Below are 24887 nucleotides of genomic sequence, written 5' to 3' on the forward strand. Positions count from 1 at the left end.
GCAGGCCCTTTAATTCTGAGACTTCCTTTATGCCTCTTCCTTTAAGATCTCCGTCCGACCAACCTTGACAATTAAGCTTTAAGTCACTGCCAAATATGACTTTATTGACTTGGCATGCATTACTATCAACATTCAATTAAACACTTAGGACGATGTTTTATATTAAACGCACCATATACATGCAATTTCTTATCACTGCTTTCATATTGTTGAAACACAGAAATATATTTTTTCTGTTTGCACTTGGAGCTAAACCTATGCTTTAGATTCTAAGCTTTTTGCTCCTCTGATTTTTCACAACATGTGTCTTTATTCCTTAGAGTAAACTGCGCTCCCTTTCTTCCTACAGCCTTGTCAAGACCTTTCTATTTATTTCTCTATTGATTTCTGTATATTTCACTATTGATTTAGTAATCCACTCAGGGTCACATCTATTTAATTTCAGCTCGCTGATTTTAGATACTTATTTATCATGCAAAACTCAACACTAATGTCCTTAAAAATGTTCTCTGTCACAGTGTTCTTGAATAGCCTCTGCTATCAATTATGAATGTTAGCTTTGACTAAGCAATAGCTTATAAATTCACTGCCACACTTGACCATGAAGCAGTAATGCAAAATATATATACCATCATGATTATCTCATAACAGGTTGATTAAAATCAACCCTATTTGAACACTCTTCTACCCCTTCAGAGCTAATAGGCTTTCTTCTTCACTTTAGTTTAGTTTAGTTTAGGGACATGTAGGTTAATTGGCCTCCGTAAATTTACCCTGGCATATAAGGAGTGAATGAGAAAGTGGGATAACATAAAACTGGTGTGAATGAGTAGATGCGGTGGGCCAAGGGTCCTGTTTCCATCCCGTGTCTCTAAACTAAACAAACTTTTAGACTTTAAGAGGTACAGAAGTGAAAACAGGCCATTTGGCCAACCGAGACCGTGCCGACCAACATTCACCCATACACCAGCCCAGAGGTGGAACATTGAGGTCTTAATGCACGTTGTATCTGGCCCACTATTGCATGTGAAGGAGAAAAGGCATGTGAACAGCAACCCTTGAAAAGTATAGTTGACCTTGCTATTGAGGGAGTGCAGCGTAGGTTCACCAGGTTAATTCCCGGGATGGCGGGGCTGTCATATGTTGATAGAATGGAGCAGCTGGGCTTGTACAGTCTGGAATTTAGAAGGATGATAGGGGATCTTATTGAAACATATAAGATCGTTAAGGGCTTGGACATGCTAGAGGCAGGAAACATGTTCCCGATGTTGGGGGGAGTCCAGAACCAGGGGCCACAGTTTAAGAAAAAGGGGTAGGCCATTCAGAATGGAGACGAGGAAAAACGTTTTTCCTGGGATCTCTGGTTTCCTCCCACACTCCAAAGACGTACAGGTTTATAGGTTAATTGGCATTGGTATAATTGTAAATTGTCCTTAGTGTGTGTAGGATAGTGTTAGTGTGCGGGGGTCACCGGTCGGTGAATACTCAGTGGTTCTTGGTTCTTAGTTTCTTGGTCCTCCAAAATATTCCAAATGGAATTTAAACTGGAGGTGGTGAAGGGAGGGATTAAGCCAGAAAGGGTTATTGGGAAGAAAGAGCTACTTTAAATTTAGTTGCATCTGGTTGGGTAACTATAGTAGGGTGGAGATTATTCCATGCTTTAATTGTGCGGGGGAAGAATGAATTGCTGTACACATCTGTCTTTGTAGCTGGGATCACAAATTGGATCGAATGCCCTCGTCTGCTCCTAATTGGTTTGGGTTTGGTGTAGGTCTTGTAATCTATGTCGAGCTGACCATTTAACATTTTGTAAAAACAGGTCAAACGGTGAGCTTCACGTCTGTCTTGGAGAGGGCTCCACCCCAGAAAATTCAGAAGTTTGGTGACACTCGCTTCTCTCTCATAGGTGTTAGTAACAAATCGAGCTGCCTGTCTTTGGACACGTTCGATGGAAGAAATTTTTTTACTTGTGTATGGGTCCCATGCTGTAACTGCGTAGTCCAAATGTGGTCTAACGAGGGTGAAGTATAGCTTCTCCTTGACAGAAGTTGAACAATGATGAAAGTTGCGCCTCGGAAAGTTTAGGACACCTGTTGCTTTCACCGTTGCATGATGAGTCTGACCATTCCAACGCAAATCGTTCTGCAATTTGATGCCAAGATACTTGGTTTGTTTGGATTCTTCAAGGGTGGTATCAAGTATATTGTAAGATGTTTCGCCTGGATTCCTCGTTCTGGTGACACGCATGGTTTCACATTTGGAAGGGTTGAACTGCATGCCCCATTGTTGTGACCACTCAACCATAGTATCGCGATCCTATTGGAGACCATCTTCATCATCAGCTGACTTAATTGGACGGTACAGCAAACAGTGTACAGTGTACAAACAGACGGTACAGTGGGTCGAAGGGCCAGCTTCCGCGCTGTATCTCTACACTAAACTAAACTTATCCGTGAGACTATTAATCTTTTTTTTTCTTCGGGGTCTTGAAATTTCCCAATGAATGCTATAAACTTTGGCTATTGTTTATTGATTCGATGGTATTTATCTTGCAGCTTTTTCACACCGTTTTTTGTTCTATCCATCCACACTACAATCGATCATTCAAGCACACACAAGACTCATGGCCAGTTATAGCACAATAGCCACCCTGCTGCAATTGGTAGTTTCACAGTATCAATTGGTCATTTACTTCAAAAATTACCTTCACATCAAATCTATGGATCTGTCCAAACTTCTAGGATTTCTATTTCCGTCAGAGATTGTTGAAGTGCCTTGATCCAGTTGAGATATGGAATCAAGGGACCATTCTACAAGAAATATTATCCTATGCGTTCAAAGTCAATGTGAAATATATTTCACGAAACTGCCATAAACCCATGGCTCTTTAGAGAAGTAAAATAAAGTTTTACAGGAAGAAAACATATATCTATGTGGTTTCCATATTACTCATTCAAGCAATGGCACTGATAACTAACAGGATTTATGGCCCATAGCTAATTACAGTTCAGAAGGTGGGATGGAAAAACAACAGTGAACGCAGAGATTTAGACTCTTGAGAGCCAACCATAATTCCATGGCAAGACACAATGTGCTGGAGTACCGAATAGTGAAAGGCTTGGATAGAGTGGATGTGGAGAGGGTGTTTTCACTAGTGAGAGAGTCTGGGACCAGAGGTCATAGCCTCAGGATTAAAGGACGACCCTTTAGGAAATAGATGCGTGGGAATTTCTTTAGAAATATAGAAAAACATAAAAAAATATGTGCAGGAGTAGGCCATTCAGCCCTTTGAACCAGCACCGCCATTCAATATGATTATGGCTGATCATCCAAAATTAGTACCACGTTCATGCTTTTTTCTACATTTTCTCCCTTGATTCCTTTCGCCCAAAGAGCTAAATCTAACTCTCTGTTGCAAACATCCAGTGAATTGGCTTCCACTGCCTTCTGTGCCAGAGAATTCACAACTCTCTGGGTGAAAAAATGTTTCCTCTTCTCAGTCCTAAATGGCATACTCCTTATTCATAATCTCTGACCCCTTGTTCTGGACTCTACCAACATCGGAAACATTTTTCATGCATCTAGCCTTTAAGAATATTATTTCTGTATTACTAAAAGTCTGATCTTGACTGCTTTTGGCCCACTGTGGTGCGATTTCCGAGAGAACGCCGCCACCTACGGCTGTCATTTTTGGACACCTCGTTTTGAGACCCCCTCCGCCTTCCTGGACCAGAGGATTTTTCCCATCGATGAAAATTCAGAGAGATATTAATGTTTTTATTTTAATCCCCATTCTCTCTGCTGCCCCCGCTGGCGGCAGGGGGAGGGACTATAAAACCCAAAAGTGTCGTACCTCAGTCAGTCTCTGCCAGACCCAGGAAGCGAGAGGGTCACAGCTCTCTGAGCTGCGAATAACACGGAGCGCAGATCTACTCCATGGTGAGTCCCCTCGATGCGGTTGTAAAGTGGCTGCAGCCCAATAGTTTGCCTCGCTTTTTTAAAAAGGTTTGTATTCACAAAACTGAATGTTGGTTGTCAGGTGGCTGCAGCCCAAATGTTTGCTTTACCTTGGCTTTTAAAATCGTTGAAACAGTAGGCTGCCAGCCCAAGAATCCATTCGGCCCACAATGTCTACACTAGCCCTCTGGAAACCAATACCTCCCCCCCCCCCCACTGGCGAGCAATATTGGAATTGGTGGAGAGGTGGATTCTAAATGCAACGTGGAATGCAAGTAGATTTAGTTTAGTTTTTAGATTTAGAGATAAAGTGCGGTAACAGGCCCTTCGGCCCATCGAGTCTGCACCAACCAGCAATTCCGGCACATTAACACTATCCTACACACACTAGGGACAATTTACACTTATACCAAGCCAATTAACCCCAAAACCTGTACGTCCTTGGACCGTGGGAGGAAATCAAAAATCTCTGAGCTGCAGAAAAACATTTTCACCCTGACAGTTGTGAATCTGTGGAATTTTCTGCCACAGAAGGCAGCGGAGGCCAATTCACTGGATGTTTTTAAGAGAGAGTTAGATTTACCTCTTAGGGCTAACAGAGTCAAGGGTTATGGGGAAAAAGCAGGAACGGGGTACTGATTCTGGATGATCAGTCATGATCATGTTTAATGGTGGTGATGGCTCGAAGGGTCAAATGACCTCCTCCTGCACCTATTTTCTATGTTTCTAGGCTGTGATTAACTCCGCAATAAATTGGCAGCTGAAACGTATGAAATGGGGACAAAGGGAAGCTGCGGGGACGATGTTATTAGTGAAATCATTTCTATGAGGTGGATCAGGCAGAGGAAAGGGAGAGAAAGCTGGGGGACAAAAAATTAAGATGTCTCCTTTGGTCAGCTAAAAAAATGACCTTGTCGTTATCCTTTGACACGTGCAAAGTATTGCACAGTGCTAGATCCTTCGCATTATGACAGACGTTCTTATTTGCTGCATCATTGCAGACCGGAACTAAAGAAATGTCAAATTACAAGTCAGCCTCATGTAGTAAATACATGCATTATAGTCTGGAATGGTAGAAGTATTTTATTAGCAGCAAGGAGAGTTGTATTATCATCTTAGGGTGCAGCCATCCATGGACCAACGAGGTCGTATAGCTCTCTAGTGGATCATCACAACTTTCTTCAGAAAATAACAGATTTACAGTTGCACTGTATAGTAGAGCACTGACCTCAACCCTGGGATATGTATTCAAATCAATCCCACGTGAATGCTGAAACCCAGTCTAGTCACCGTCTGTCACTGCCTGTTATTGTCAAATATCAAATGATCTCTGAATGTCCCAAAGTGATATTGAGCCAATACATTTGAAATGATGAAAGAATGGATTTACTGGGCTTATGTTTACTAGATTTTTAGAAGGATGAGAGGTGATCTAAACAAAACATAAAATTTGTAAGGGATTGGACGGGCTAGATGCAGGAAACATTTTCCCATGTTAGGGGAGTCCAGAACCAGGGGTCGCACAGTTTAAGAATGAGGGGTGGGCCATTTAGGACTGAGATGAGGAAAAACGTTTTCAGCCAGGGTATTGTGGATCTGTGGAATTCTCTGCCTCAGAAGGCAGTGGAGGCCAATTCACTGGGTGTATTCAAGAGAGAGTTAGATAGTGCTCTCAGGGCTAATGGAATCAAGGGATATGGGGAGAATGCAGAAACGGGGTACTGATTCTGGATGATCAGCCATGATCATATTGAATGGCTGTGCTGGCTCGAAGGGCTGAATGGCCTACTCCTGTCCCTATGTTTTTATGTTTCTGTGTTCAATGTAAGAAGTATTCTCGCTGAAATTTGTCAAGGCTTAATTTCGTACGTTAATTCAGCGAAATAGGAATGCAAATCGGCAAAGCAACAATATGTCTCGACCCGAAACATCACCCATTCCTTCTGTCCAGAGATGCTGCCTGTCCCACTGAGTTGCTCCAGCATTCTGCGTCTATCTTCAGAGTAACCCAGCATCTGCAGTTCCTTCAGCACACATTTCGTCAGCCCCACTGCGAAAGCTCCTCAAGGTATGCCGACTTTGAGGAATTTCTCCTCTCTCCGACGAGTGCTGTAACATGTTCTCTCGCTGATTCCCCCTCTGTGATTACTCCAGCTCTCTGACCACGTTTTATAACAATGATTTATTCTACATTTCCCTTGAGCTTAGTGCCCTTTGATGTCTCGTTTACACACCTCACCTTTCCATATCTCTGGGTCTCCCTCTCCCCTCCCTCTCACTCCCAGTCTGAAGAAGGGTCTCGACCGTCGCGGGTCACCCCGAGTGCTTCTCTCCAGGAGATGCTGGTGGAGCGCTGTGCTGCTGAGTTACTCCGGAGAGATTTTTGTGGCTCTCTGCGGGTCGCGGACGGCGGCACCGGGAGCCCGCGGGTCCCTGGAGGGAGACCGCTTTTCAGGGCTCTCGCAACGGCGACTTCTCCCGCCCGAGTTGCGGGGTCGAAGAGCTCCTGGAGCGGGGCCTGACATCACTGCCCCGCGCGGCTTGGAATGGCCGCGGGACTCTGGAGTCAGTTACACGCCGGGGCCTCTGGCGCGCGAAGACCTGGTGTGGACCTCGCACCACTCCTCGTGGCTTTAATGGCCGCGGGACAATCGCCATCGCCAGTCCCGTGGCTTTGACTTTGACACGACTAGCAGGTCGGGGGGGGGGGGAGAGAAGTGGAGAGATAAGTGGGACAGGCCCTTCACAGCGAATCAATGGATGTTTATGTAAATTATCTTGTGTCTGCCTATTTGTTTGTAATGTATGGCTGCAGAAACGGCATTGATTTGGACCTCAAGGGGTCACCTTTTGACAATTAAAGTATCTTGTCCTCCTGTATCTTGACCCGAAAAGGGTATTGCTTTTCTCCAGAGATGCTGACCTCTGGTCCCACTGACTCTCCCCAGTGGAAACATGTGTCTCACATCCAATCGTCTGGGCCTTTCTCTGTCAGTATGCTCAGGAGGAAGAGAGGATAGTCACAACTGGCCGTGAGCCCCAGGCTTAGCTGATCTGAAATTATCACATGCTTCTGCTGTTGTTGGAGGGAACTGCGCCGATGCTGGTCTTCGTCCTGTACCACTTTGGCCGTCAGTTACGCGACAGGCAGCGGCTGCGCGCAGATTTATGGAGCAAAGGACGAAGGCCACAGGCCGAAACGCTACTCCACACTGATCCATGGTGGGGGTCCCGTGCTACCCAAGAAAGGGAAGCAGGTCGGAGTAAAGGGCGCGGGATGGACGGCCAAGTGGGACAGGGGGGTTACTAATCAAGGGGAATAGTACATCAAGGCCTAAAAAATTAATGACGAATTCCACAGCCGTCAGTGGCAATGATATTGTACAGATAACATCACCCTTTGGCTAAAGAAATTCCTCCTCATCTCCTTTCTAAGGGTATGTCCTTTTATCCTGAGACTATGACCTCTGGTTCTAGACTCTCCCACTAGTGGAAACATATCTTCACATCCACTCTCTGGGCCTTTCTAATATCAGCCATGCTCAGGAGAAGAGAGCTTAGTTCTAACTCTACTTTGATCAAGACCTTATCTGATCTGACATTATCACATTACAGCATGTGTACAATATGTACATACAGATGTTATGTTCTTCAGCTTCTAGATTAGTTAGTTAATGATGGAAACAAAATGCTGGAGTAACTCAGTGGGACAGGCCAGCATCTCAATGGTCCCTCTTTGTTCTAAGAGTTCCCTCCCACGAAGGGTCTCTCTTCGTTCTCAGTGACCCCCCACCAATGTATTATGTAGTTCTCCGTGCAGTATTTATCGAGCACTGTTCCCCTTGTACACAGTGAGCATATTTATCCCAACAGACATTGTGTCCAAGGCATTTAATGGTAAATTGTCTCCATCCAAGACATTCAGTCTTTTGTAATTAAGCCAAACTGTAAAAAGGATGTCCCTTGTAGAATTTTGACAGGAAACCAATCGGAAGTTCTCTGGTTCAGATGAGAGTCGGGATGAAAAGTTATCTACCACAGGGCTTTGAATTTGTTGGAGCAGTTTATTTCGTATCTGTGTTTGCTGCTTCAGTCATGACTGATCTTGTGCAAGCTTCAACCATGACTAGTTAGGGATGATTATATATTTGGAAATTATTTAATAGTTAATGAGGTGTAAGCTAATCATTAAACGCCTGTCACTGTCCAAAACAGTATTGTTTACACTTGTTGGTCCTTGATTCTTAAATTGACTTTAACAGATATGGAAAATAATTTGCTGAAGAATGGCCTGATTTAAACGATCAGTAGGTCTTGAAAAGAAACGGTGAGAAGATTGGGAGGCACGGTGGCATAGCAATAGAGCTACTGCCTTACAGCGCCAGAGACCATCAGAGGGTTCGATGGTCCAACTTTCTCAGATTTCTTCAGTTTCCTCCAGATTTGTAGGTTAATTGGATGGTATAAATATAAAATTGTCCCTAGTGTGTGTAGGGCAGTGTTAATGTGTGGGGATCGCTGGTGGGTACAGACTCGGTGGGCTGAAGGACCAATTTCCACGATGTATCTCTAAACTAAACTCAATAAAAGAAGCAAACTGACTTCTACTTGGCATTGAGCAGAAATTGCAAACATTACTCAATTATTCAAAAGGAAAATAGGGAAACAAGAATGTCCTACCTCCAGAAAAAGGAAAAACAAAAGGGAAATTGAGAACACACGAGGTAAAAAATTCTGAAACTCTTCAAAAGCTAAAAGGCAAAGCTAAAATCAACAGCATCCCAAGAGATAGTTTGTTTTTAATCTTGCATTGAGAATAATGCAGAGGAATGACAAGATACTGATAATCATTGCAAGATAGCCAGTGGATGTTGACCTATTTTCCGAAAATTTGTGAATTCAATAAGTGTATCGAGTCTTTATCAATACCTATGTTGATAAAATCAAGATAAACAACTATAGATCCTATCATCATCACAGTTTAAATAAAATTGATTATCACAAGAGAAAAATATCAAATATATTAACCTGGTTAAAAAGCAACCAGAATACATGGTGACCTTAAAGCACTGTCCCATGGTACGAGTTCATTCCAAGAGCTCTCCCGAGTTTAAAATAATCAAACTTGTGGTAAGCACGGAGAATGAACGTAGCGGGTCCGTCGGAGCTCGGGGACGTCTCTTAGCGGCTCGTAACGTGAACGGCAGGTAAGCACTGGAAGACTCGTGAAGATTTTTCAACACGTTGAAAAATGTCCACGAGAGCCCCGAGTACGGGGTGGCCATTAGCGTAAATCTCCGAGATCGAATCAGGGCAAACTTGGGAGAGCTCTTGGAATGAACTCGCACCGTGGGAAAGGGCTTTGAGATAGCAAAGCCTGGCCAAGGGACTTAGATTCTTAGAAGTAGCGACCCAAGCCAATCAGGGTAAATGCTCTGTCTTTGCCCAGCGAGAAGTAAACATTGGTCAATGGTAAAGATGGCTTAGATTGTCACTGCACCGAACATTTCCAAATTTAAAAGGCCACTTTCCACATGAAATGCTCAGCAAAAATATTTAATAAGAAACAATTTTTTGTTACAATGGTTTCATATAGGGTATTATGCACGTGATAAAACTTCATCTTTTCATTTTTTTTTACTCACAAATGCTTTCATGGAAGTTATTTCCCATCCCAGTCTTATATAATTTCTCTCATGCCCTGAAGGAGTTGACTTCTAATGGGCACAAGCCACCCATTTGGCATGTTCCACAAGTGCTCTTTACTCATGTATGAGACAAAAATGTTACTGCCAGCAGGATATTAAGGTACCACCACACCAGACCCATGGTTGAGTTCAACGGCAACCTATAATTGAACCCCCATTGGGAGTCACATTGAGTCAGGGGATAAGTAAGTAGAATACATGGCAAGCCAGCTACAAGATTGAGAATTGATGACGGAAAGGCGAAACAAGGGGAGAAAGGGTGGAGCATGTAGTCCAGCACGGGTCTGGACAAGATCATAATCATTCACAATTTATTATAACGATTAAACAATGGAAACCAAAACAATTTTAAAATTTGCTTCTAAAGGGGGCTTTTTCTGGTTGGCTGCCAGTGAATAGTGGAGTTCCGCAAGGGTCGCTACTCTTCACGTTGTATATTAATGATTAGGACGAGCTTTGGATTGAAGGCTTTGTGGCGGATGATACATAAATAGGTGGAGGGGCAGGTAGTAAAGAGAAAGCAGGGACTCTGTAGGACTTAGACACTTTGAGAGAGTGGGTGGAGAAGTGGCAGATGGAATATAGCATAGTAAAGTGTGGAGTCATGCCTTTTGGTAGTAGGAATAAAGGAATTAATAGACTATTTTCTAAATGGGGTGAGAAACCAGAAATCGGAGGTGCAAAGGGACTTGGTAGTGTTGGTGCAGGATTCCCAAAAAGTTAATCTGCAAGTAGAATCAGTAGTAAAGGAAGCAAACTCAAGGCTAGCATTTATTTCCATAGGGCTTGCATACAAACAGGGATGTAATGTTGAGGCTCTATAAGGCGCTGGTAAGGCCGCATTTTGAATATTGTGAGCAATTTTGGGCACCATATCAAAGGAAGGATGTGCTGGCTCTGGAGAGGGTCCAGAGGAGATTCACAAGAATGATCCCAGGAATGAGTCCGCTAACTATGATGAGCATTTGTTGGCACTGGGCCTGTACTCACTGGAGTTTAGAAGAATGAGGACCTCATTGAAACGTACAGAATAGTGAAAGGCTTGGATAGAGTTGATGTGGAGGGGATGTTTCCACTAGTGGGAGAGTCTAGGACTAGAGGTCATAACCTCAGAATTAAAGGACGTTCTTTCAGGAAGGAGTTGAGGAGAAATGTCTTTAGTCAGAGGGTGGTGAATCTGCGAAATTCTTTGCCACAGATAGCTGTGGGGGCCAAGTCAGTGGATATTTAAGGCAGAGATAGATAGATTCTTGATTAGTAAATGTGTCAGAGGTTATGGGGAGAAGGCAGAAAAATGGGATTTTAGTTTAGTTTAGAAATACAGGGTGGAAACAGGCCCTTTGGCCCATTGAGTCTGTGCCGACCTGCGATCTCCGCACAGAAACACTATCCTACATACACTAGGGAGAATTTTATCTGGGGAAAACCCACGCAGGTCACGGGGAGAACGTACAATGTCTGTAACAACAGCACCCATAGTCAGGATGGAACTTAGGTCTCTGGCGCTGTAAGGCACAACTCAGGTAGAGGGGTAACTTTTTCACACAAAACAGTGCATGGAATAATCTGCCTGATGAGGTAGTAGAGGCAGGTACTATTGCAATGTTTAAAAAACATTTAGACAGGTACATGGACAGGATAGGCTTGGAGGGATATGGACCAAACGCAAGCAGGTAGGACTGGTGTAGATAGGACATGTTGAGGGTAAGTTGGGCTGAAGGGCTTGTTTCCACGCTGTAAGACTCTATGATTCCAAGAGCCGAAAGACCACATTATGTGGCATGGTTGAGGGAATGGATGTGAATATGTTAGGTAGAGTTTGCACCAAGAATGAGAGGGAGGTAGGTGAAGGGGAGCAGAAGAGGATGGAATCAGATGAGACAGAAGTCATTGAAAGTGAGAACTTGCTCAGTTGAGGGGCCACAAAGGAAAGGAAGGAGATTGATGGACCTTGCTCGAAAACCAGAGATGAGGTTTGAGAATCAGCTGAAATATTTACAGTATAAATGCATCACCGTAATAGCTACGAAAAACCAAATAAGGAGTTTAAAAAAATAACATGCATCAATAAAGATTCAATTGAATCACCACTGCAACAAGTCATGGAAGATTATGTGTTTGCCTCTGTATGTGTGAATGGTTATTTTCCTTCAGGCCTTTTTCTGTTAAAACTCCTGAACACATCGAATGGTAAATTATGGATGTGTTTTTTGATTTTGACTGATAATCACTGCGATTTGAATCAAGATATCTACACTCTTATCAGTATAGATCCTTAAGGATATTAGTTCCTAATGTCGTGTAATAAAATTTTCATACCCCAGTAACCACCTAATGCATTGGCATAATTTTTAACTAGATGAAATATTTAAATAGTAACATTGTACATTTCAGGTTCCCGGTCTGAATAGGCTTATGATTTCATAAATATTAAAACAATTTGCAGCAATTATCATCGGGTACTGCAGAGGTTTGCAATATAAATTTTGGTGTCACTTAATTCTATAAATACTTTACATCCATTAGGATCTGATGGGATCAGCTGACGAAGACCTGTGGCCTCTTGAACAAGAATTCTGAATGACATTACAATCTGCACAACGGCACACAACGTTATACAGATGAGAAATTAAACTCAAAGTGCATAATATGACAAAAAAAAAACATGATTTGAAAATCCAATGCGTCTGTCCGCCTCTGAAAATGATAGGATGGCATGGGTGAATGGGATGAGCTGCCAGAGGAGGTAGTTGAGGCGGGGACTATCCCAACATTTAAGAAACAATTAGACAGGCACATGGATAGGACAGGTTTGGAGGGAAATGGGGCAAGCGCGGGCAAGTGGGGCTAGTGTAGCTGAGACATGTTGACCGGTGTGTTTCCACGCTCTATGACTAAGGCATTTTTCATTTGAATTTTGACAAAATGTATCTGACAAAAATATTAACCTGGAAGTCTTCAAATGTCTTCCAATATATTGGGAAATTATTCTGCAATAACTTATTATATTCACTATTGTCCTAACTTTTCCTTCCAGGTTGAAGGCTAAAACTGAAAGAAAATAACATTTATTTCAAATTAAAATAAAATGCAAGATGGCCTACTTGTAAACAATTATCTCAAGACGTTGTACGACACTTTCCTCAAATATTTCACACAATGGTGAATCATCATTAGTACAATCAGGGTGAATCTTCCTCTCATGAAGCAATTTTGTTGATTTAAATCTCCAGTCCCTATTCCAATTTGGGGTGGCAGTCATGCAGGCAAGGCCAAGGGGTAGAGGTGGAAACAAAGGAGTGGTGGGGAAATCTGTCCCACCTTCAGATACACAAGTCCTTTTTTTTGTCAGGAGCAGAATTAGGCCATTTGGTCCATCACGTCTACTTCAACATTCAACCATGGTTGAACTATCTCTCCCTCCTAACCCCATTCTCCTGCCTTCTCCCCATAACCTCTGACATCCATCAAAGGGACCTGCAGGAAGCGATGCCTCAAGACGATATCATCAAAGATCTCTCACTGTAATACATTCTTCAGCAAAATGGTAGAACATTTTATCATCCATTTGCAATCATATCATTTTCCAGATTCGTGAAAGGAGCAGAATTAGATCATTCAGCCCATCAAGTCTACTCCACCATCCAGTTATAGCTGCTCTATCTTTCACTCTCAACCCCATTCTCCTGCCTTCTCCCCATATCCCCCAACTCCCGTAGTATTCAAGAATCTATCTATCTCTGCCTTAAAAATATCCATTGACTTGGCCTCCACAGCTTTCTGTGGCAATGAATTCCACAGATTCCTTGGACTAAAGAAATTCCTCCTCATCTCCTTCCTAAAGGAATGCCCTATAATTCTGAAGCTATGACCTCTGGTCCTAGACTCTCCCACTAGTGGAAACATCCTCTCCACATCCACTCTATCCAGGCCTTTCACTAATCGGTAAGTTTCAATGAGGTCCCCTCCCTCATCCTTCTAAACTCCAGCAAGTAGAGACCCAATGACGTCAAACGCTCATGCAGCAAGTAGAGACCCAGTGCCGTCAAACGCTCATGCTATGTCGACGCTCATCATATGTCCCCCATGAGATAATCCTTTAGCTCCAGTGGAATTCTATCCAAAACCAATGGAAGAAACAAGAGCCAAGTACCAGGCAATGTAAGAATACCAAACGAGGACGGACACAATAGTCCTCACCATTGACCTCATTGGTTGAAATAGGATTATGGAGCACATGTGAACAAGGAAGGACCTCAATGGGACATTTTTGTATTGGTTTTCCTTTATTTCCTGTTCCCAAAAGTCAATCAAAGTAATAACACCATAACTCCTTAGCTTTGGGCTCTTCCACCTAGTATTCTACTTCCTGCGTGATTAGTCTAGTGTAATGACACAATAATTTTCCATACAGGTTGGCTGGCAAACTGATCGACATCACATCCCGACAATGGAGGACCAATATATTGATTCATTCTGTGGGTGTTACTGTCAAGGTCTGCACGTACTCACCGTCCACGGCTGAGTTGAGGTGACAAATCCATTTCTGGAACTGTTTTTCGACATTGCGCACATAATTCCATAATGGTTCGTGCTAGAGGGCTCCAAGCAGATGATTCAATGTGGACAGTATGTGGAATTGGCGGTGGTCTTGTTTCCATTCATCTATGACTCAACTCCTCATGGTGATTGTCCTCGCTTGATGGATGAAGTTGTTCACAAACGGATGTGGGAGAACTTCAGAGTTTTAACCTGATCGTTTGTTTGTGGGACCGCCTATTGTCCTCAACAGCACTTTAGTTAGCATGCATGCCTTCCCTTGGAACAGCTTTATCAGGTTGGTCAAGTTGGCACCTCATCTTCAGTTGTGCCCAGTCATGCTACTCAGGTCTGAAGATGGGTCCAGACCTGAAATGTAACCAGTCCATGTTTTCCAGAGGTGCTGCCTGACCCACTGAGTTACTCCAGTATTTTGTGTCTATTTTGTGCAATTCAGCATCTGCAGTTCCTTGGATAGACACAAAACGCGAGAGTAACTCAGCGGGTCAGGCAGTATCTCTGGATAAAAGGAATAGGTGAGGTTTCTGGTCGACCCTTCTTGAGACTAAGGGTCGGAGAGTCCCTCTCAGTCTGAAGAAGGGTCTCGACCGGAAACATCACCTATTCCTTTTTTCCCGAGATGCTGCCTGACTCGCTAAGTTACTCCAGCATTGAGTGTCTATCTTCAGTAAACCAGCATCTGCTGTTCCTTCCAACACACTTTGCAAGAATAGAATTGAATACCTTTATTCTCATTCAGACCTTACGGTCTGAACGAAATTTTGTGACTGCAGTCATACATACAATCATACAATAATAAACAACAATAAACACAAATTAACATCCACCACAGTGTATCCTCCAAGCACCTCCTCACTGTGGTGGAGGCAAAAATCTTAGGGCTGCAGTCTCTTCCCTCCTCTTCTCCCTCTGCGCTGAGGCGATTTCCCCACCGGGCGATGGCACAAACAGTCCCGCGGCTCACCGAACCCCGCAAACGGGCCGGCTCAAACACCGCGGCCCGGGGTGGTCGAAGCTGCCGTCCTCCAGTCCAGCGGACGGGGCCGCTGGCCCGCGGCTGAACCCAGGACTCAGGTCACCGCCTCCAGAACGCCGTCCCAGCCACCGGAGCACCGTTCCAGCCCCAAGCCGGATCGCCCTCACGTGAGTGCCGTTCCTCTCTCGAGCTGGGCCACTCCGACGGGAGTGCCATTCCACCTCGAGCTGGGCCACTCCGACAGGAGTGACATTCCTCCCTCAAGCTGGGCCACTCCGACGGGAGTGCCATTCCACCTCGAGCTGGGCTGCTCTGACGGGAGTGCCACAGCCTCTCACGGGAGAGTCTCAGCCCCTCGCCAGGCGGCCCTCACGAGAGCGTCACAGCCCCTCACGGGAGCGCAGTTCCAGCCCGAGCTGGGCCGCCTTCACGGGAGCGAGCCCAGGGTGAGTCCTGTCAGGCTGCCTCCGGAGCCTCGAGGTCGCCAGCTCCGCCATTAGGCCTCAGCGCAGATGGAGGCAGAGAGGGGCGATACGACAAAAAAGTCGCATTCCCCCGAAGGGAGAGACAGCAAGCCCCTTTTCAGCCCCCCAAACCCCCCCCCCCACCCCATTAACCACAACTTAAAAAACAAAAACGTAACTAGACAAAACAAAAAAAAAAAACAACACAAAAAAGTAAAAACAAATGGACTGCAGGCGAGCCACAGCCGTTCACCAGCGCCGCCACTTCCGGTTCAAGAAAGAAGCAGTTCTTTGATTCTGCATGCTACTCACACACCTCTGTTACAATCTTCATTCAGTTAAGGTTGGACTCCTGGCTTGATTATTATAGTTGTATGAGGGACATGTCTTGGATGAAGGTTGCAGCTTGTAATAAATATAATTCCATTGCTTTTGATGGACCACATGGATGCCCATCGGTGAACTATTTCATCTGTACAGAATCTATCGCACACTGAAGTCTGTGACGGATACATGCTGTTAAAGTTCAAGATTTTCCACATAGAGAAACCAAGAAATGTGCACGAACTCTTATCCCTTATGCCTTCCCAAATGTTGTTGGAAAAGAAACAAGAGGAACTGCTAGGAAAGTAAAGGGCCTGTCCCACTTTGCGATTTTATGGGCGATGACGGCCGTCAATGACTGACGCCCGATGTCGACTGAAAACTGTCAAGTAGTGCAACAGGAAGCGTCAAGGTACGTCACTCCACGTCACCAATTTCTACGCGTCACCATGCATCACCATGGGACATCACTGTGATCACCATGGGACAGCATCTGTGACGTCACAGCCGTCAATGTACGTTCCCCCAGCGACGCGATACGGCTAGATACGACATGTTGCGTCATCTGGGATGCGTGACATCATTTGATTGACCAGCTTCCCTAAAAGGGCCTGTCCCACTGTACGAGTTAATTCAAGAGTTCTCCCGAGTTTCCCCGATTCGAACTCAGGGAATTACGGTAATAGCCACTCGTAGGAACTCGAGGCTCTCGTGGACATGTTTCAACATGTTTCAAAATGTTGAAAAATCTTCATGAGCTTACCGCGTTTCCCGAGTACCTGCCGTTAGCGTTACGAGCCGCTAAGAGACGTCGCGAGCTCCGACGTACCCGCTACGTCCATTCTACGTGCTTACCACGAGTTTTTTTTTTTTTTAAACTCGGGAGAGCACTTGGGTAAACTCGTATAGTGGGACAGCCCCTTAGTGATGCACGACGACATACGGGTGATGCATGGTGAAGCACGGTGGCGCAAAATAAATGAGCATAGTCAATGACCGTGCATCATCATGCGTCACCACGTGTCACCTGTACATCACCGTGCGAAAGCACCAACGACATAAGACACCTAGATGTCGCGCAAGGACTTTGAACATTACAAAATCCTGGGCGGCAGGGAGACACCGCACATACCACGCGTCACTACATGCGTCACCGTGCGTCACAACCTGACCACGATGCGACAACCTCTTTTTAGGCTGTTGCCTAAAATGTCGCCCAAGTGGGACAGGCCCTTCAACTGCAACACATCGTGAGGTTGATCTTATCCACCTCACCGCCCCTTCCATGTTTAACAAAATGATTCTAACGTCTGCAAACACACACACACACACACACACACACAGAGTTTGAAATGTAACTCGAAACACTTGAATCCAATGGGGAATGTTTCTCTTGGACAAAGTGAAGCACATCGCTGCAATTTAAATCACCACAACTCTGTGGCTCCCATTGAAACTTGTAGTTGCAAAATATATTGCACATGCAGGGAAAAGCGGTGAGAGTATTGGAAAAATCCCCGTACCTGTTGGAAACTGAGAAAAGGCAGCAAGATCTCAAAACTATAACAATTGTCGGCAAACTTTACAAATATTGTAATCGTAAATCAGCACAATTACCACCCAATCCACAGCCTTGAGAACCAATGCAAGATAAAGACAGGTATACAGTTGCCATAATATTCATCCAATGGCCAGTTCTATAAGGTTATACAAAAGCAATCCCTTACATTGGAGTTTGGAAAATATCTCATTTCTTACTGCGCCTTTGCAATTGATTTTCTTGTCACCCGAGGACATGCGACTGCAGAACAATATTTTACAGTAATGCTTAACTTAATGCCTTACCATTTTCTGCATCAGACTTCCTTTCCTGTTCAGTGTCAGTGAGGGAAAGCATCGAGTTTGCTCGGCTTGAGAGACATGAGCTGTGTTCCGATTTGATTTCTTGCATCCACAGCCGTAAAGCGTGATCCGGAGACGTCGCCCCTTCTGTCTCGGTGTCAACATCAGATCCCATTATCATTGGGTATCCGTGCTGAGAAGGATCGCATCTGTCTGTCTGATATCCACCACACAACACTGATGGAGCTTCACAGAACTCTATAGCTAAAACAAACACACAGGGAGAGAGAGAGAGAGTCAGACGCTGAGCATATTGAAATAATGATAATAATAATCTGAAGACAAGTCAACAAGACAATGTGTGCAGGAAGGAACTGCACGTGCTCGTTTGCATAGAAAATAGACGCAAAATGCTGGAGTACCTCTGTGGCACAGCAGTAGAATTGCTGCCTTACAGCGCCAGAGACCCGGGTTTGACCCTGACTATAGATGCTGTCTGTACGGAGTTTAGACATTCTCCCCGTGACCTGGGTGGGTTTTCTCCAGGTGCTCGGGTTTCCTCCCACACTCCAAAGATGTACAGGTTTGAAGGTTAATTGGCTTTGGTGAAATTTTGTGCAGGATAGTGTCAGTGTGCGGGGGTCACGGTGGGCCGAAGGGCCTGATTCTATGCTGTATCTCTAAAACTAAACTACACTATACTCAGCGGGTCAGGCAGCATCCCTGGAGAAAAGGAATAGGAGGTGCTTTAGGTCGAGACCCGATCCGAGTCTAAAGAAGGGTCCCAACCCAAAACATTACTTGTCCCTACTCTCCAGAGATGCTGCCTGGACCTCTGTGTTACTCCAGCATGTTGTGTCCATCAACAGGGCAACATGCCAGACTGCCTTTCAACCTTCTGAAGAATTCCATCGCATAAAATTGGCAGTGGATATTTACACAACTCAAAATTACAAAGAAGTATCTGATCGATGAGAGAAAAATATTCTTCAGTCATCCGAGCCCTCCCTGTATGATCTAAATCTAAAATCATTCCAGTGAAACGGTTAACAAACAAATCATTAAAAAAAATAGTTTTACAGAGGGAGAGCTTATATTGAGCCATGGTGGTTGCCCTTGTTACTTGTAAGATCAAGTTGTTTTAGACCTACTGCTCTGACTAAACCCAATGATTCAATGACACTATATCATCACATGTAGCACAACAAAATTTGTCCAATACTCAAAGAGTTGCCACGTTTCTGGTGCCGACAAAGTAATGAGCCTCTCCCATTTAAGCGATTTTTTGGATGACTAAAGGCGACTTCCACAAAATTTTCAACATGTTGAAAATATTTCGGGGGCAGTGGCGACAATTTTGCTGTCGTAGGTTGTCGTAGAGGTTGTCGTATGTTGTCCCCAGGTGAATTCCATTAAAACTGGTTCCTGGCAGTTGCCTAAAAAGTTGTCTGAGTTGGACAGGCCCATTACAAAGTACTCATTAGATTCATGTAGATCCGTCTTCATTCTTGGAGTGCTCCCCCACCTGGATCCCTCTTAGTTCTTGGCAGTCCCTTTTATATTTGATTCTGTCGGGTTTTTTTTCCAACCCTCGTGACCGATATGTTTCCTCACCACTTTGCCAATATGCTATTGATAACTGATAGGACTGGGGCAACAGACGTGGAGCCTCCCCAGCTCCAGTGTCGGATGTTCAATCCCAACTTTGGGTGTGCTTTTTGTGGATTCCATTCATTCTCTCCACAACCATAGGGTTCCCATTGGGTACTCTGGTTTCCTCCCATACCCTAAAGGGCCTGTCCCACTTACGTGTCCTTGGCACGCAAATTACGCCACCTCGTCGTCGAGTTGAGCCGCGATGGTTCCCCGAAGGTCGGCACGATTACATGCGTACGCACAGCGGTCTGGAGCACGTGCTTCTGCTGCTGTTGGAGGTGAGACGTTGCGTCGCGCCAGTGTCTTGAGCCTGTTCCACTTTGGCCGTCAGTTACGCGACAGGCCGTTGGCGCGCGAAGATTTCGTTCACTACAATAATTTCAGAGCCCCGTGCGATGTCGCGCACAACTACATTCCCTTCCGCGTTCTTCTGTGGGACCGGCCCCGCGCGGCCATATGATGCCCGTGTGCCTCAATGCAATCACAAGGTTGCATAATTTGCGTGCTAAGAACACACGTGGGACAGGCCCTTAACGAATTACGTAGAGATTAACTGTAAATTACAATTGAGCATTGAGCAATTGATGAGGCATCAAAGGGAACCTGCTGCTTCTGTGGAAGTCCATTAGTTCTAGGAGCCGAATGAAGCCATCAAGTCTACTCCGCCATTCAATCATGCTGATCTATCTTTCCCTCACCCCAATTCTCCTGCCTTTGCCCCATAACCACCCGTACTAATCAAGAAAAGGGTAGTTATGGGGAAATAAGTATGTGAGCGGATAGATGGGTTGCACTGAAGTGACTCGAACTGGCTGAGATACCATCAATACCACCTTCTGTGAGGCAATTAGTATGTAGGGTTTAAGGGTGTTCACATGGACATCAACATTTTTCAGCTCGTTTATTGTATTGTATTGTATTGTATTCAAATGTATTGTCATTGTCTCAATTTGAGACAACAAAATGAATTTCCCTTACAGGCAGTATCATTAAAAAAAAAATCACAAAAAATAAATAAATAAATCATAAAACATATTTATGCCTTTTTGTTTATGTTCAAACGTTCTAGGAGATGAATTAGGCCATTTGGCCCATCAAGTCTACTCCACCATTAAATCATGGTTGATCTATCTTCCCCTCTCAACCCCATTCTCCTGCCTTCTCCCCATAACCCCTGACACCCTGTTTTGTTCTTATCTCTAATTGAATTTTCAAGTTTCAAAGCGCATTCCTCAACATCTGTCGGCAATGAGCTCCAGCTTCCACGTGTCTGCCCATTTCACCGTTCCACCCATCTATTCCAGCATCTGATGGCCATGCATCTACATAAAGGCAGGAGAGCTGGGTTAGGAGGGAGAGATAGATCAGCCATGATTGAAAGGCGGGGTAGACTTGATGGGCCAAATAGCCTAATTCTACTCCCATTCCTCATGACCTTTAGGAGATTGAGGGGGGATCTTATAGAAACTTACAAAATTCTTAAGGGGTTGGACAGGCTAGATGCAGAAGATTGTTCCCGATGTTGGGGAAGTCCAGGACAAGGGGTCACAGCTTAAGGATAAGGGGGGAATCCTTTAAAACCGAGATGAGGAGAACTTTTTTCACACAGAGAGTGGTGAATCTCTGGAACTCTCTGCCACAGAGGGTAGTTGAGGCCAGTTCATTGGCTATATTTAAGAGGGAGTTAGATGTGGGCCCTTGTGGCCAAGGGGATCAGAGGGTATGGAGAGAAGGCAGGTACGGGATACTGAGTTGGATGATCAGCCATGATCATATTAAATGGCGGTGCAGGCTCGAAGGGCCGAATGGCCTACTCCTGCACCTATTGTCTATGTTTCTATGTTTCCATGACCTTATGTCAAACCGCAAGTGCTGCTTTCTATATTCTATATTATCGGTCCATGGAACTAATATGACGGCAATATTTGATGCTAAAAACTGATCACTGGTGAATGCCTTTACAAGCTCAGCACATTTACCCAACATTTGTATGGTACACCGATTTCAGGCAGCTCATTACTGAAGCTTGTTCGCTTTTTAGCTTTTATTTTTGGATCCAACAAGAAAGGCCCGTGACTGGTTTGATCACATCCTTCCTAAAGACCAGCTTGAAGCACCGCGTGGTGGAACGCTTCCTTAACAAGGATGGGGAAATAGTAATTTAGGAATATTTGTTTTACTTCGAAACATAGAAAGGAATAGGCTATTCGGCCCTTCGAGCCAGCACCGCCATTCAATATGATAATCTAGAATCAGTACCCCGTTCCTGCTTTCTCCCCATATCCCTTGATTCTGTTAGCCCCAAGAGCAATATCTAATGGGCATGTCCACCTGTACGAGTTCACCCAAGAGCTCTCCCGAGTTAAAAAAAATTAAGCGCGTAGAATGTACGTAGCGGGTACGTCGGAGCTCGGGACAACCCTTAGTGGCTCGTAACGCTAAAGGCCACTCAGGTACTCGGGAAACGCAGTAAGCTCGGGAAGACTCGTGAAGATTTTTCAACATGTTGAAAAATGTCCTCGAGAGCCCTGAGTACCTACGAGTGGCTATTACCGTAATTCTCCGAGTTCGAATTCGGGGAAACTCGGGAGAACTCTTGAATTAGCTCGTACAGTGGGACAGCCCCATCACTCTCTCGTGAAAACATCCAGTGAATTAGCCTCCACTGCCATCTGTGGCATAGAATTCCACATATTCACAACTCTCTGGGTGAAAAAGTTTTTCCTCATCTCAATCCTAAATGGCCTACCCCTTATTCTTAAACTGTGACGGCTGGTTCTGGACTCGCCAACATCGGGAACATTTTTCACTGCATCTGGCCTGTCCAATCCCTAAAGAATTTTATATGTTTCTATAAGATCCCCTCTCATCCTTCTAAATTCCAGTGAATACAAGCCCAGTCGATCATCATATGCCAGTCACGACATCCCAGCAATTAACCTGGTGAACCTATGCTGCACTCCCTCAATAGCAAGAATGTCCTTTCCTCAAATTAGGAGACCAAACCTGCACACAATACTCCAAGTGCGGTCTCACCAGGGCCCTGTACAAATGCAGTAGGACCTCCTTGCTCCTAAACTCAAATCCTCTCGCAATGAAGGCCAACATGCCATTAGCTTTCCTCACTGCCTGCTGTACCTGCATGCTTACTTTCAGTGACTGATGTACAAGCACACCCAGGTCTCGTTGCACCTCCCCTTCTCCTAATCCGACACCATTCAGATAATAATCTGCCTTCTTGTTCTTGTCAACAAAGTGGATAACATCACATTTATCCACATTATACTGCATCTGCCATGCATCTGCCCACTCACCCAATTTATCCAATTATCCCTGCAAGCCTCATAGCATCCTCCTTGTAGCTCACACTGCCACCCAGTCTTGTGTCATCCGCAAACTTGGAGATGTTGTACTATGGTGGTGGGTTTTGTTTTGAATCATTTAGTATTGTACATATTATTATTGTATATAATTGAATAAATTATTTTTGATTTAAAAAAAAGCTTGCTCATGGTCCTCTGGCTGAAACCAAACTAGGCCTGTCTTGTAGAGACACAAGAAACTGCAGATGCGGGAATCCTGAGCAAAACACAAAATACACAGGGATTTGACCCACTGACCTCCTCCAGCAGTCTGCATCAGTCCGGTGGATGGTTGCAATACATTAGCTGCAACCTGCTGCTTGTAAGAATGTAACCTTTGGATAGACACCAAAGGCTGGAGTAACTCATCGGGACAGGCGGCAGGACAAGGAAGGGTCTCAATGGTCAGATGGTGCTCTGGAGAGTGTCTAAGGAATGGGTCTTTCTAAAGAGAGGGACAGAGAGAGGGACGGAGAGATAGAGGGACGGACAGACAGAGGGACGGACAGACAGAGGGACGGACAGACAGAGGGACGGACAGACAGACAGAGAGGCAGACATTCCTTCTCTGGAGATGGCAGGCCTGTCACACTGAGTTACTTCAGCATTTTGTGTCTAATGTTAGGGTAAACTGCCAACTGAATTCCTTTCTAAGAGAGAGGGAGAGAGACAGACAGAGAGGCAGAGAGAGACAGACAGAGACAGACAGAGAGACAGACAGAGAGACACACAGACAGAGAGACTTTATAGACAGACAGACTTTATATATACAACATAAAAACATCAGTCTGAAGGTTTGTGACCTGAAATGTCTACAGTGAAACCCTTCCCTTTGCCAATGATGACCTATTACCTGCCATGCTTCACCCTATCTCTCTCCTTTTCCAGCTTTCTTCCTCCCCACTACAATCAGTCTGAAGATGAGCCTCGACCTGAAATGCCACCTCTCTATGTTCTCTTGGGCTGTTCCCTGACCCGCTGGGTTACCCGAGCACTTTGAGTCCCTTTCTGCATTAACCAGCATCTGCAGTTCTTTGTTTCCCTATAAAGATACCTTTGGGGTGAGTTCATCAGACCCTATGCCTTTACACTTAGAAGAGGTTGTCTATTCAAAGTCACATGTATTCAAGACAAAGTCTTTTAAATATATTTTGGGAAGTTCAGAATAACAGTCACTGACCAATTCAAACCTTTGTGTAAGAAGGAACTGCTGATGCTGGTTTACAGCAAAGATAGTAAACAAAATGCTGGAGTAACTCAGCGGGTCAGGCAGCATCTCTGAAGAAAAGGAATAGGCAATGTTTCGTGGCAAGAGCCTTAATCAGATGAAAGATCTCAACCTGAAACATCGCCTATTCCATTTTTACAGAGATGCTGCTGCCTGACCCACTGATTTACTACAGCATTTTGAGTCTATCTTCAGCTCAGATTTAATCCTTAAATAAAAACTGTTTATCTGCTTAATTAATGTTGATTTCTTGCCACATGTTCACGGACTCACTGCAAAATTACAGTTTTGGGTTCCTTACAATGGGCACCTTAATCGGTAGCCAGAGTCATGCGACTTGTATTTAACTGCACATGCTGTGTATCTTAATTGGGTAGCTTTGGCTTTCTGACCTTGTTTAATGTCAACCGAAATAAAATTCCATCATTGGCCATAAATTTTCCTTTTGTGGGATCAGATCCTTTGAACAAGCAGCAATGTTATATATAGAATGAAATTATTAAAAGGTCCTTCCAAAATCGAATAAAATATTAATGCACAATATTAGGCTCATACTAATGTTAGAAGGCAATGCTGATTTTTTAATAGATCTGAAGAAGGGTCTCGACCCATTCCTTCTCCCCAGAGATGCTGCCTGTTGAGTTGCTTCAACATTTTGTGTCTGTCCAAGATTTATTTAGGCAATTAGAGATAGAGTTTTACAGAGTTATACAGAGGTATACATAGAGTTGTGAAAATGGCTGCAACAAGGAATTGCAGACACAAAGTGGGTCTGGTAATATCTCTGGAGAACATGGATCACTGACATTT

General features: G+C 44.4%; 1 protein-coding gene across 2 annotated transcripts in view; it reads right to left on the reverse strand.

Moving 5' to 3' along the window:
- tenm1 (teneurin transmembrane protein 1) overlaps positions 1-24887 on the reverse strand; it is a 1787780-nt gene that overhangs the window by 494618 nt on the left and 1268275 nt on the right. For both annotated transcript variants that reach the window (XM_055643570.1, XM_055643571.1), the window contains one exon: positions 17835-18095. In XM_055643570.1, coding sequence (XP_055499545.1) covers positions 17835-18095 — 261 coding nt within the window. The remainder of the gene's footprint in view (positions 1-17834; positions 18096-24887) is intronic.

Source organism: Leucoraja erinacea, chromosome 12, assembly GCF_028641065.1.
Source record: "Leucoraja erinacea ecotype New England chromosome 12, Leri_hhj_1, whole genome shotgun sequence".
NCBI lineage: Eukaryota > Metazoa > Chordata > Chondrichthyes > Rajiformes > Rajidae > Leucoraja > Leucoraja erinaceus.